Source organism: Schistocerca americana, chromosome 3 (assembly GCF_021461395.2).
Source record: "Schistocerca americana isolate TAMUIC-IGC-003095 chromosome 3, iqSchAmer2.1, whole genome shotgun sequence".
Taxonomy (NCBI): Eukaryota; Metazoa; Arthropoda; class Insecta; order Orthoptera; family Acrididae; genus Schistocerca; species Schistocerca americana.
In genome coordinates, this window is record NC_060121.1 from 231731828 (window position 1) to 231746146 (window position 14319).

The following is a 14319-nucleotide window of genomic DNA, read 5'->3' on the forward strand; positions in this document are numbered from 1 at the left end:
CATTTTATGTAATATCTATAGTACATACCTTCCATAGTCCACTTAAAATGAACACTGGATGGGGCTTCTTAATATTTTCTTAGTTTTATTTTGCGTTGTATGTTGTTTAATAAGTGAAGGGACTGGCTCCAGAAGCATAAGGATGACGTTATTCTATCGCACACCGTAGAAAGCTGTTGGAATTACTGACGACCTTGACCTGTGTCCTAAATTTGAAACATATATTTTGTTATACATTACTGATTCAGTAGAAATTATCTTTCGAGAACTTCTAGAAAATTTTAGTTATCAGAGATACTACAATATTAGGGATGGTCGACACTTCACTATCGAAGGGGGAAGTGTCGTTAGTTACAACAATTTTCGTCTTTGGAAATGTTATTCTATCGGAATATTTTTCTTTCTATTCAGTAATAATTGCACGCTTACGGTTTTCGTCATCATTATTTCAACATCTCACCTTTGTTCGTGTGACATAAAAGTGCTGAATATTATACTGTTCATCTTTCTGCGATGGCAACACGGCAGGGGAGGAAGTGGAGTCAGTTGGCTCTGCCAAGGAAGAGCGTGTCTGCGCGCTATTCTAGTTCGGACTGCTGGTCGATCGGGATGCAGCGCTGCGTTATGTATGTCACACATGGCTCCCGCCGTGAATGGTGGGCTAGCGCCTTGCTCCTGAGGAAGTTGTTGACTTCGAAGGGTAAAGCATGCTACAATAAATTCTTTTCCGTTTGAGAGACTTCAGTTAGCCTGAATGAACATCTGAAACTCAAAATTTTTTATCAAAATTGTAAAATGTCGAATAAAACTAAATTTTATTTTCCCCCTCCATAGACTCGTCCTCCCGCTATAGGCATTGCCATTTTGCATGTTGGTTGTCATTATGAAACAGCTGATTGCCTAATTGAGGTTGAGTTATATTGAAGTGATGGCCATAATTAGCTATTACTTTCGAAAAATTGGGGTTTTGGACATTATAGAGTGTGATTAAAACATTAATAAAATTTCAACATCGTGAGTCGCCATATCTCAAGGACAGTTGTATTTTTGTTTGTAGAGAACATTCTTTACTTTAGAAAGACATTTTGTGGAGTAAAAAAATTTAGTTCAAATGTATAATTTTAAATTGATAGGTTATAGTCACTTTCCTACACCGTCATGACGACATCGTCAGAAGACGTACTGCTTCAAGTGAGCCAAGTCCGGTACAAGAAAGGCGATGGCACGTTGTATGTGATGAACGAGCGGTTGGCGTGGATGCTGGATCATAGGGATACAGTGTCTGTAAGCCATCGGTACACAGATATCAAATGTAAGAAGGTTTTTGTTTATATATGAAACACAGGTGACTGTTTGAAAATTATGAACATAATATGATGATTTATTTTTAACAGTACAAAAGATTTCACCTGAAGGCAAACCTAAAGTGCAACTTCAAGTTGTATTGCATGATGGAACTACGTCAACATTTCATTTCGTCAACAGGCTGGGTCAGGAAGCGCAAATAAAAGACAGGGATGATGTTAAAGAATTACTGCAGCAACTTCTTCAAAAGTTTAAACGAGAAGTTAATAAAGAGCTTGAAGAGAAAAACAGGTGAGTGCTCTCTGATATTGTCGAAAGTTTTATTGGGAAGTTCCATTTGGGTATGTTTTATTCGATGCTAAACTGATAATCAATAGCAAGATCTTCTGTCACATCTTTAGGCTGCTAAATATTATGTTGCTGTCAGCTGTTATTTTGCCACTTCTCACGAACCGAAATTTCGTACAGAGAAAATTTTCCAATTAACTGTCATGCCTTCATCTATTTAGTTGAACAAGACAGATAAAATCAACCTTCGAGTAGATAGCTTTATTTCATTTGTACTGTACACTACTGTTAAAATAAGCCAGAAGTGATAAATTGAAATGATCGTTACAGCACAGTATTGAATAGGGTGATAGATTGATTTTTAACTTTGTTTTTCATATTGCCATGCTGCTTAGTAAGAGATGAAAGTTGAAAAGGTAAGCATGTGCAGGTTAGTTTGGTACTTTTATAAAGAAAGCATCCAGTTTCATTCCACTTGTGAATGTCAAGTCTTTATGGAATGGCTTTCCTTTCTGAAATTGCAACTTGAACACTGCCATAGACTGTACATGTTTATATTGGGACTCCAACATAAAATTGATAATTATTGATAGACCAAATTGTTTCAGGCTTCTGACAGAGAACCCTGCATTGTTGCAATTATATCGTGATTTAGTAATAACTCATGTAGTTACTTCAGAAGAATTTTGGGCTCATCATGCTGTACAATACACACAGAAGCAGCTTAACCAAAAACAGGATATTGGTGTCTCAGGAGCATTTTTGGTGAGTTTATATACAGTTGTAATAATGAGTTTGTGCTTTGGTATTATGAAGATTCATTTTGTGATAGTTCAGTGTGCCTTGCCTTCTCTACATATGTCGATTCTAGATTAAAAATTAATGAAAATGAATGTACTTGCAATTGGAAAAGTGATGGTTTTAATAGGTTGTTGCAACCACTGATACTTATTAAAAAGTGCAATTTTAGCTAGTGGTATGGTTAGTGCTGTTTACACAATTTGCTGTGAGGTAGGTATTGTGAACAGAGGAAAGTGAGTTGAAAAATATTCTGTAGGCCTGTATTGCAACATGTGGTTTGATTCATGGTCTTTGGAAAGTTTTATGTTAGTCCAAGTAGTGTTATCAATACTGTTAGTATTGTTGCAAAGTAGGCCACTTAAGTATTTTTACATTTGTAATTAACATAAAATTGATGTAGGCCTAGTACAAATTAACAAATTGTAAATAGCTCATGTTGTTCATTATGTAAGCTCTCCTTTTGTGTGTGTCTCTCAGCTTACTTTGGTCAGTAGGTGTGTTATTTTAAAAGTATGTTCAGTTTTTCTCAACCCCCCCCCCCTCCCCCCCCAATCCCCACTGCCCCTGCCAATCAGCCCTCAAAATTTCTTCCTTGCTACAATGGCATTTTGTATTGAAAAATCAGTAAAGGGTTGGCAACTTCATGTCAGATGCTTTCGATCCATATGTGTGTGTGTGTGTCTCTCTCTGATGCACTTGGAGCTTTGCAGTGGTATCCCATGCTGTTAAATTGAAATGATGGATTACAGACCTTAATGGCTGATGTTGATGGCTTAATTAATCAAATCTTTGGGATATTATTGCTGTTGTCAGATAAGATTGTACTTACACTACCTTTACATTTTGCAATGTTTTGGTTGAGATGGGGTGTGGTCTTCATAAGCCCAGAGAGTAGTGTTTGTCGCTGCTCTCCCTGTTTTATGTAGGTCTCTTCATCTCTGTTTAGTTCTGCAATCTACATCCACTCGAACTTTAGTTGGATGTGTTGATTGCTTGCTCAGTGTACAAACTGAATAACAAGGATATGTTACAACCTGGTTTCAGTGTTTTCGCAACTGTCTACTTTCCATGTCATTCAACTCTCGCAACTGCAAGGTGGTTTCGTCAAAAGTTGTTGCTAGCCCTTTACTCTGTACTTTATCGCTGCTGTCATCAGAATTTCAAAAGTTATTTTCTGCTAAACACTGTGGAAAGCATTCTCTGAAGTACAAATGCTATCTAGGTTTCTTTCTCCACTCTGTCTCCTAAGTTATAGGATCAGTATTTTCTTTACTTTGACAAATTTATGGTAGCAACATTGTTTTCATTTTTCTGTGTAAACTGAACAGGGGAGTGTCACCACGAGATCTTCGAAGTTTAATATTTTTATCAGACATTTTGTGACACTTAAATTTACACACTATTTCAGTTGTTAATATTATCCATTTTCTTGAACTTTGGTACAACGCTACGAAATAGTGTACTGTGGTCTATCGATCCAACTCAAGTGTTCTGTTCTCTCCTTGCTCAATCTTTTAATGCAGAACATTGAGACACTTATTTTGGTTATAAAATTAACAGCAGCTCCCTATATAATGCAGAATTCATATTGTTCTTAAAGTTCTGGAAATATATTGCATTATTACACAAGTGTTCAGAGGCCCAAAGGTGCCCAATGTTCTTTTTTCTGTATCAGAATTGTTTGACCCTTTAATATTGAAAGGACGTTTTTAATTTTGCTTCTTTAGATAACAAGCATTTGTTTCCAATTTAACCATTACTTTGAAGTCCAAATTTACTCTTAATATCTCATTGTTGTACATCAGTTGGGGAATGAGCAGTAATTTTGTGACACTATTAATGAATTTTAATTGCATCAGTTGTTAATAGTGACATGAAATCTAAGGATAGCTAATGTTGCATATCACTATCAAAATCTGTATCGTACAGTTGGTTAGTGCACGTTTGTGAGGGTTACTGAAAATTTCTGTATTGTTAGTTTAGACCTATTGCTAAGGTGACAGATACTCCTGCTTGAAGGTTTATATAATATGGTGAACATGTCACACACTACATATACAAATACACACAAATATGAAAATATTAATTGCAAAAGGAAAAGAAAACTAATGGGACACATGTGGGAATTGTGGTCTTTTTGGGTGGGGCCATACTAAATTTGACAGCCCTAATAATGACTTACTGGAGGAAATAGTAATGCAAAAATGAAAAAACATGACAACCTCAGCAATCGACAAAATCCCCAATAACAAACATGGGGAAGAAACAAAACCATGTATTGAAAAATTTCACCTATATAGCTCCAACTAAGTCTGTGATGCCATAAACCCACATGCTCAAAGACCTGGTACTGGGAATTTCACTTGATCTACATAGCATAAACAAAGCCCACAATGCCAAAAAACCACAACTAACAGAAATATTTTCAAAACCAAACCACATCAAAATAAATAAAGAACTTCAATTACCAAGCCAAATCACAAAATCATAAACTGCTCCAACATAAATTGATACCTGTGTCTGAAAGACAATTACTTGAAGTCCCTTCTCTTAGAGAAGAAAAAGGGCTCAAGAGTTCTGAATTGGCAGAAATACAGACTTCAGCCCACACGTTTCGTCTGCCCGCTACCAACCTCGGTGATCCAACCCAAAACCCTGTGAATGGAGCAGTTGTGAAATGATGATGCAAGTTTAAGGTCATTGAGAATAATTCAGAAATTTAATACAGATAATCCTGAGAAATCATTGTAAACTCTTGGAAGAAAGATGTAAATTTAAATTATTCAGTTCAGCAATGCTTTGGAACTGCCCTTTGCCATTGTCTGAAGTACTTTGTGAGTGTGTGTAAACTCACCATTGTTGACTACAGGAATTCCTGGTACTGATCCTCTTTGACAGGAGACTTTGAAACTGCATATGCACTGTGTTGGCTAGGGTCCTAAGTATTATCACATTGCAGTAGTTTACCCTGGTGGGTAGTCATTCAAGACTAACAAACAAAAAAGAATTTCCTAAGGTACATTACCTGACTGAAACTGCAATAATGAAGATTATGCCACAGTGTAGGACTTACTACTGCCTCTTTCCAATTTCGGATTGTCTAAGAGAATGGGTAGTAACAAGCACAACTTTTATTCAGTATTACACATATGTATTTCAAACTAGTGGGGATATTTCATAATAAACTGAAGCAAAATGTAAATTGCATTTATTCAGCTGTAACTTGCAAATCATCAGTATAATATTCTTTCTAACAGTCATCAGTAGTTAGGCTATTATGGAGTGTGCAAATCCAAAATTTAAACTCAAATTGTACTATACTAAAAGTAAATACAGTCACAAAACTTGGTTTGACATTGTTGCTGTTCAGAGGGCAATGTTGTCCAAAAAACAAAATAACCTAATGATGTAATAAAACATTTGAAGGGTTGTAGTTAAATTATTTTTTAGTGACTGAATACATCGGTTATTTATGGTTTACACATAATGATTGAATCAGTTTATATCCATTCTTCTGTACATTATCTAGACGAATGTATTGAAAAGTCTTATCTACATCACACAATGTTCACTTGTTACAGGTATATAACATGTAACTGGTATACCGTGGCACTTGTCAGTGTACACCTATTTAACTCAAGTGGCAGTAGTTTTCAGGGTAATTACCTTTTCTCCTGATTAAGTAAATTCTCATTTGGTCTTTGACTGATTATTATGATATTAAGTAGGAAAAACTTTCTGGTGTTATGCAAAAGCTATGTTTTCAAATATGAGCCTTATTTTTGCGTATCAGACCAGTGACAACTGAATGTTGTATACTGGAAATAAACATGACATAGAATGTTGTTGTAGTTTTAAACAATCTCACAATTTCCACCTCTGTTAAGTTTATGCAAATGTTAGGTTACAGTAGTAAGTTTAACTTTATTTTTCATTTTTTAATGTAAAAAAAAAATTGTGCCACAAAGTGATACTTTGTAAGTTACTTAGTTATTTGATCATAACTTCCTTTCACTCTTAATTCCTTTGGACTGATTGTTCTGCTGGCAAAAAGTAATGTGGCCCATGTCCTACATTTTCCATTCACTTTGTATTTGTTTGATATCTTATTGTTTTACTTCACAGTACTAGATACATTTGTTGCAGGTCTTTTAGCAGTGTGTGTTAAATTAAAATCATGAACAACTGTCTGATGATAAATTTTTGTTTCAGGCTGACATAAAGCCTCAGACAGATGGATGCAATGGTTTGAAGTATAATCTGACTGCTGATATTATAGAGTGCATATTCAAAACATATCCTGCTGTACGTAAAAAACACTTAGAATATGTTCCTCACAAGCTCAGTGAAGCTGACTTTTGGACTAAATTCTTCCAGTCACACTATTTTCATAGAGACCGTATCAATGCAGGTTCAAAGGATCTCTTCACTGAGTGTGCCAAGTTGGATGATCAAGGTAAGCTGCCAACTCTCCTTTCCTTTATTTGCACCCAGTGTCAGGCCTTCTGGTAAGACAGTATAAAATTTGATATGTATAATAGCCTACATTGTGTCACAACTGCTGTTGCAAATAAAATTCCTAGAAGGTCTACTTCACTAGCAGGTGGTTTGGGTTGTGGTGGGGATAGTCAGGTGGGAGGTTGAGACTAGGGAATGAAGGATGTGTTGTTAGGATAACTCCCATGTGTTTTGTTCAGAGGAGCTGGTGGTGGAGGGAAGAATCCAGAAGGTCCGGATTGTGAATCAGCCTTTGAAACAGCATGTTATGCTCTGCTGCATATTTTGCCACTGTGTGATAAACTTTGTTCTTGGCAGTAGTTTGGTGGTGGCCATTCATCCTGGTGGACTGATGGGTGGTAGTAATACCAACATAGAAGGCTGTGCAGTGTTTGCAAAAGAGTTGGTATGTCATTGTAGCTTACAGGTGGCCCAGCCTCTGGTGGGGTAGGATAGTCTTGTAATGGGATTGCTGGGTGAGTGGTTTGTGCAGGTCTTGCACATTTACTGCAGGGACATGAGCCCTGTGGCAAGGGAGTGGCATAGGGATGAACAAAGTTGTGTAGGTTGAGTGGGTGAGAGAACACCACTTAAAATAAGAGGGATGGTAGGATATCTCATTTCAGAGCATGTTGGAGGTAATCAAAGACATGATGAAGGATGTGGTTCAGTTGTTCCAGTCCAGGGTGATACTGGATGATAAGGGGGTGCTCCTTTGTAGCTGATAGTTGGAGGTGTGTGAGAATATGGTATGGGAGATGTGTTTACAGACCACATTCATGGGTAGTGCTCACCTGTGAAGGCTTCCAAGAGATTGACATTCGCCTTCTTTATTTCTTCGTTTGTTGTGCTTAGTGTAGACGTACTGCGTTGCTATACTGACTGAAAAATTTGGGGGTGGAAGTCACACAGAGTACTTTAAATGATGTAGCCGACGAGCACATTTGTTTCACAAATGTTTATTTCCTTGTTCACAACCCCCCAATAATACACAGTTATATGGCCAGTGCACTATTGTTTAACTTATAAGTTTCATTAATACAGGGCTATTACAAATGATTGAAGCGATTTCATAAATTCACTGTAGCTCCATTCATTGACATATGGTCACGACGCACTACAGATACATAGAAAAACTCATGAAGTTTTGTTCGGCTGAAGCCGCACTTCAGGTTTCTGCCGCCAGAGCGCTCGAGAGTGCAGTGAGACAAAATGGCGACAGGAGCCGAGAAAGCGTATGTCGTGCTTGAAATGCACTCACATCAGTCAGTCATAACAGTGCAACGACACTTCAGGACGAAGTTCAACAAAGATCCACCAACTGCTAACTCCATTTGGCGATGGTATGCGCAGTTTAAAGCTTCTGGATGCCTCTGTAAGGGGAAATCAACAGGTCGGCCTGCAGTGAGCGAAGAAACGGTTGAACGCGTGCGGGCAAGTTTCACGTGTAGCCGTGGAAGTCGACGAATAAAGCAAGCAGGGAGCTAAACGTACCACAGCCGACGGTTTGGAAAATCTTGTGGAAAAGGCTAAAGCAGAAGCCTTACCATTTACAATTGCTACAAGCCCTGACACCCGATGACAAAGTCAAACGCTTTGAATTTTCGGCGCGGTGGAGATCATGATCAGCAATTCCTGTCATGGCCTCCTCGCTCTCCCGACTTAACCCCATGCGATTTCTTTCTGTGGGGTTATGTGAAAGATTCAGTGTTTAAACCTCCTCTACCAAGAAACGTGCCAGAACTGCGAGCTCGCATCAACGATGCTTTCAAACTCATTGATGGGGACATGCTGCACCGAGTGTGGGAGGAACTTGATTATCGGCTTGATGTCTGCCGAATCACTAAAGGGGCACATATCGAACATTTGTGAATGCCTAAAAAAACGTTTTGAGTTTTTGTGTGTGCAAAGCATTGTGAAAATATCTCAAATAATAAAGTTATTGTAGAGCTGTGAAATCGCTTCAATCATTTGTAATAACCCTATAGATTGCAATCGAACACCTACATATTGGTTCAATAGTTTACTGTTGTACATTACGAGCAGTAGAAACCTAACCACACAGCTCACAAGTCTTGCAGAATATTGTGGTATGCATTGAACAGACACTGTCATTGTTTTAACATATGGCCTAATTGGTTACACTTATTTCACAGTTAATTTGATGCATTGTTTTTGTTCTAGCCAACACAGTTTCTTGTCTGAAACTTGGCCGCAGATTATCTCAGGACCAAAATTCGGGTCCTTATATGTCCTCAATATAATAGGTACTGAAACTACACATTGTTCAAAGTTAAATTTACAGAAATTCCATTTAAAACTTGACTCATTAAATTAACTGAATACATCGAAAAATTTGTTCTTTTTAACAGTTTCTTCTACTAAAGAGTTAGGCCGAATTATTGTTTAAATCATAAAACTAACAAATATCATTATGAAAACAATACTTTTTACAAAACTGTCAATTACTTTGAAATTAAGGGCTGGCTTTGCTAACATGTTTCGAATAGATCCTATAAGAGTACTATTAGTTGTTCCTCCAAATGTTTATAATTAGTACAGAATTTATATTTGTTTATACGCTAACAATAAAATTTAAGTTGCGAAACAATTACTGATATCACCCTATAACAAAAGATACTAACTAGGAATAGTCGAAATAAATTATATCTATTACGTACATAAAACTAAGCACAAAATTAGATCTGGTGTTACATTCTTTAAAACTGAGGGCCAACCTTTTTTTGTGAAAATGCATATTATACTCACTAATGTTAGTGGTAATTAGTTAAAAGTGAAAAACGAATTTTAAGGAGGCAGGTGGCAAAAACAAGTGGGGAAGTAAAAATATCCCAGCTTGCTTTGTCAGAAGATCTTCAGCATACTGGGCATGGGAGTTATCGCCCACAGATGGCTAGGCTGTGTCGGAGGAACTTTTGGGTATGGAAGGAATGGCAGCTGTCAAAATGCAATTGCTGTTGGTGGTTAGTGAGTTTAATGAGGACAGAGGTGTGGATAGGCACCTTAAATGTGGTAAATATCCAGGAAGGTAGCATGTTGGGTTGAAGACCAGGTGAAATGGGTGGGAGAGAAGGTGTTGAAGTTGGGAAGGAATGAGGATAGTGTACTATGGCTCTAGGAATGTATCGTGAAGATGTCAGTGAACCCAAACCAGACTCGGGTTGATAGTTTTGGAGGGCTAAGAAGGTTTCCTCTATATAGCCCATAAACAGGTTGGCATAGGAGTGTCATGTTGGTGTTCATGGTTGTTCTGCAGATTTGTCTATATACCTTCCCTTCAAAGGAAAATAAGTAGAGGGTCAAGGTATGATTGGTAAGGGATGTGAAGAGAATCTGGTGGGTTGAGTCTGTAGGATTTTGGGGAGGTAGTGTTTGATAGTGGTGAGGGCAGGGGCATGGATGTTGGTGTGAGGGAGGTGGCATCAACAGTGATGAGTATGGATCCGGGAGATAAATGGGAGAGGATGGTGGAGACTCGGTGAAAGAAGTGGTTAGTATCTTTGATGTGGTTGGCTAGGTTCTGGGCAATTGGTTGGAGGAGGTCACCACCAAGAGTGGACATTGTTTCACTGGGAGCACAATAGGCAGCTACTATAAGGTTTCCAGGATTGTAGGGTTTGTGGTTCTTTAGGAGCATGTAGAAAGTGGATTGTGGAGTGTCATTGGGGTGAGGAGGGAGATAGACAGAAGAGTCAGACAGCTGGCAGAGGCCTTTAATCAGGTAGTCACTGAGATGCATCATGACAGTGGTGGAGACTTCGTCCGCAGACAGGATGGTTAGGCCACATGTTGGTATAAATGCCAACTAGCTGCCGACCAGGGTGAATGACCATTGCCAAACTGTTGCCAAGAACAATGTTGACAACTCGGTTGCACAAAATGCAGCCGAGTATAACATGCTAGATTTAAAACTGGGCCTTCTGTATCATCCCCTCCATCAACAGCTTCTCTGAAGTACGCAGATGAGTTATCAGTGCAACACATCCTTCATTCCTGTAGCCGTCCTGGCCTCAGTCTCTCATGACCTACTGTCCCTGCACCATCCACCCAACATTTTCCTCCTTTTATGCCATCACCCCCTCCCAGTTCACATTCCCATGTCACCTCCAAATGTGCATTGCATGCCTAGTCCATGTACCTGACACCTCTCTCTCCCTGCATTCCTAGCCAGCAAACTATGTGCCTCCCTCCAAGCTGGTAGCCACGCACCTGCAATATCTCTGTGCCACCTGCCTCTCCCACTACCTACTCTGACACAACCCTCGCGACAACCTAGTCCACTTACCGAAAAGCGAAATGCAGCACTGGCACTGTTCATCTATCTGGAGGCTTATAGGAATGTAGGAGCGCTGAGTGTTGCAGTTGTACACTTGTATTTTTTGCTTGCTCGAAAAAAGATCAGTCGAAAAGCTAGCAAGTTTTCTTTCGTTTTGTGTGTACATATTGACAACTCAGCACCTCTGTTTTCCATTGAGTGGACTCATTAAATCCAAAAGTATCTATGTTCTACCAGAACTTTCAAATGTCATTCTTGTATTTGTTGCCCATCTCTGGACTTCGCATTAAGATGCACAGCTGAAGTGTGGTATTGAATCCCCTCTGATACTAGGGTTGTGGTGACACCGATCTGTAGAGCAGAGGTCTAGGTTAGCTTGGAAGGTCTCCGCTTGGTTGACAGTTGACAATGTTTGTGAAAGCAGAAAATCTGGTTGTGATAAGGAATTGACCAGTAGCAAAGCCTAATGTTTACATCTGTACCATACTGAAAAATGCAAGGGTGTTCAACACGTACCTTTTACCAAATTCTGTAGGTGTATAAAGGGATTTTCCACAGCAGTAATAATGCCACATAATCCCCAACACCTAATGGTGTTCAATAAATTATGTAGTTTGAGTATGCCTGGTGTTTGTTTCTTTGTATATTAAACAGATGATATACTTTCTTTTTCCTTATATTTTACGTGTAGTACATATAGTGTTTTATTTAATACTGTGCAAAATTTATAAATGTTCAGATTATAAGTAGTCAGTTCCTGACTTCAAACCAAGTTACCCCATTTAGCTAATGGAGTGGCAGCTGAATTAAAATGTAAAACATTGTTTGGAAGACTAACATGAAGAAAATTGCTAACTGCAATCACAGAGAGAGCCTTGATGGGTGTGGTATGGTATTGAATGACTGCAATTTAAGGTGTGCTAAATATGACTTTCTGGGCACTTCAGAAGAAAAATTAGAAAGAAAATAAGAGCCTAATGTTCTCAACAACAGGATTGTTTAGAAATGGAGTGCTGTATCAATTAGGAAAAGGTGGAAATGGAATAGTTGCTGTCTTTTCCGAATGAAACATCACGGTGATTGTCTTCAGGAATTTGTCACGCAGCACTGTGTGGTGAATGCACGAGTCTGTTCAGTTCCATTAGGCAATAAGTACCAGAAGAGACAGGCAGTTTTGTCATAATTATTGCTGTGCTGATTTTGCTGCATTGGTGCAGAAATGACTCTGGTAACTCGTTGCAGTATGACGTGTCATAGTAAGCTTTGTGGTGTACTGTCATAATGCTGTTTCTAGAATGGCCTAGTATGAATAATTGGACAACTGGCATTATTCTATAGTCAGATTAATGGGCCTAGATGATATGCATGTAGATGCTGTGCACTTGAAACAATGTATCCAGCAGTCCCTCTCGCTTGCTTATGTAGAATTTGTCACTTACCACCACCACCACCACCACCACGGACAACTTGCCACAAATGATACAAAAATTCACTAAGTAACTTGCTACACTCACGTTTAATGCTTACCCTAGATAAGACATTCACAGCAGAACAATCTGAACACTACTAAATGGTCATTGGCTGTCAGAGAATGCTTGACGTCACATGCACAGGAGCAGCCTAAACTTGACCGTCTTCATTTGGGCCTCAACAATAGTCTCTGTATTGAGTATCTGATTATGTAAGACTGCAAAAAATTATGCAGTCCTTTAACCTTTTGAGATTGTTCAGTACATGTTGTTGAAAATTTGTTTGAACTGAGTGTGAAAACTGTAACAAAGCTGCTGCGACATCAATTCAGAACAGAAGCAGCATTGCTTAGAGGCTTGCTGGGAACTAAAACAGTGCCCACGACTTTTTAAAAATGGAGTGTGACCAGTATGCATATTTCTGTTAAGGTTCTCCTGCATGCACACGAAACAAGTTTGATAGTCTGCCACAAGAGATCATACATTGCTTTTACCATGCTGGAATTGAATGTGTTAAAAAATTTAACTCTGCTCCAAATTGTGAACCTCAGTTAATGTTGTAAATGATGATATCCACTAACGTGAAAATTGTCAGATATCTTTTAAATGACCTCCCAATTTAAATAGTGCAGTAAATTTCAGCTATGTGTAATGGGTTTTCTCTTGAAGTTTCTACTGGAACACTAAATGCACATTGTTTTGGCTGTTTTTGTTAAGAACAAAGGCATAGTAGTCCCCAGTAAAAACTATAATTTTTGAGGACAGGTATACATATCTGAGTGAGTGTGTTACCATTTCAACTAAATGGGTTACTGAACCTGAAAGCTGTGCAGGACACAGTAATGCATTCTGCCACCACTTTCAATAACTGCCCATTGTTCGTACATTAAATAATAGAATAGGTTGGATGATCCCTACTTTGTTTCAAAAGTTGTTTCTGGGTTGATTGCAATTTCTCAATTTTTTTTAGAATTGTTTCCGCAGGGATGATACATAATGCAGAAAATTAGGAAGAGAATTTAGGTTTGCAGATAGTTTTGTTCATAAACTTCTTGTAAGAGTTCATTGTTTAAATTCATACTTGTCATTTACTTTTGACCTATTACATTTTTTGCCTTTGTCATTGAATGTTTTTAGAACTGAAGAAAGATATCACCTGTGGTATTGAAGATCCACTTGTAAACATAACAGAATTTGAAGACACCACATTGGATGAAGGTTATGGTACTGGAATCGAGAAGTCTGGCACATCTCAGAGTGGCAATATGGTTCATCAGAATATGATAAAGAGGTGAGTTCAAGTTGAAGTGCACACACAATCATGCAAACATCTACATGTGTATGAGAGAATAAAATCTTGTAAGCTTGTAACAGTATGTACTGCAGCAAAGTCTTTTATTTGTATACATCATGCATTCTTAACTTCTATTCCATTGGCCTGAATAATTTTATTTTAGTCTTAATACAAATAAGTGTGCACATATCTCTTATCAGAATTAAAAGAACAGGTGTGGTATTTATCAATCGGAACTAAACCTAAATTTCAGGCCATTACAGATTAACAGCACTTCAACAAAAATTTCGTTGGTGGTTGGAGATGCCAATATCACACCTAATGAAAAGTTTACATATTGGACCTCCCTTTCAGTTCACCACTACTAA

General features: G+C 38.2%; 1 protein-coding gene across 2 annotated transcripts in view; it reads left to right on the forward strand.

Annotated features, from left to right (window-relative positions):
* Positions 1–591: 591 nt before the first annotated feature.
* LOC124607068 (general transcription factor IIH subunit 1) overlaps positions 592–14319 on the forward strand; it is a 29766-nt gene continuing 16038 nt past the window's right edge. The window contains exons 1-6 of one of the 2 annotated variants that reach the window (XM_047139243.1): positions 592–700; positions 1134–1312; positions 1395–1596; positions 2202–2358; positions 6607–6850; positions 13795–13948. In XM_047139243.1, the coding sequence (XP_046995199.1) occupies positions 1159–1312; positions 1395–1596; positions 2202–2358; positions 6607–6850; positions 13795–13948 (911 nt within the window). In that variant the 5' untranslated portion in view covers positions 592–700; positions 1134–1158. Of the gene's footprint in view, positions 701–870; positions 1015–1133; positions 1313–1394; positions 1597–2201; positions 2359–6606; positions 6851–13794; positions 13949–14319 lie in introns of those variants that run through there. The other variant, XM_047139244.1, reaches the window with a different exon arrangement.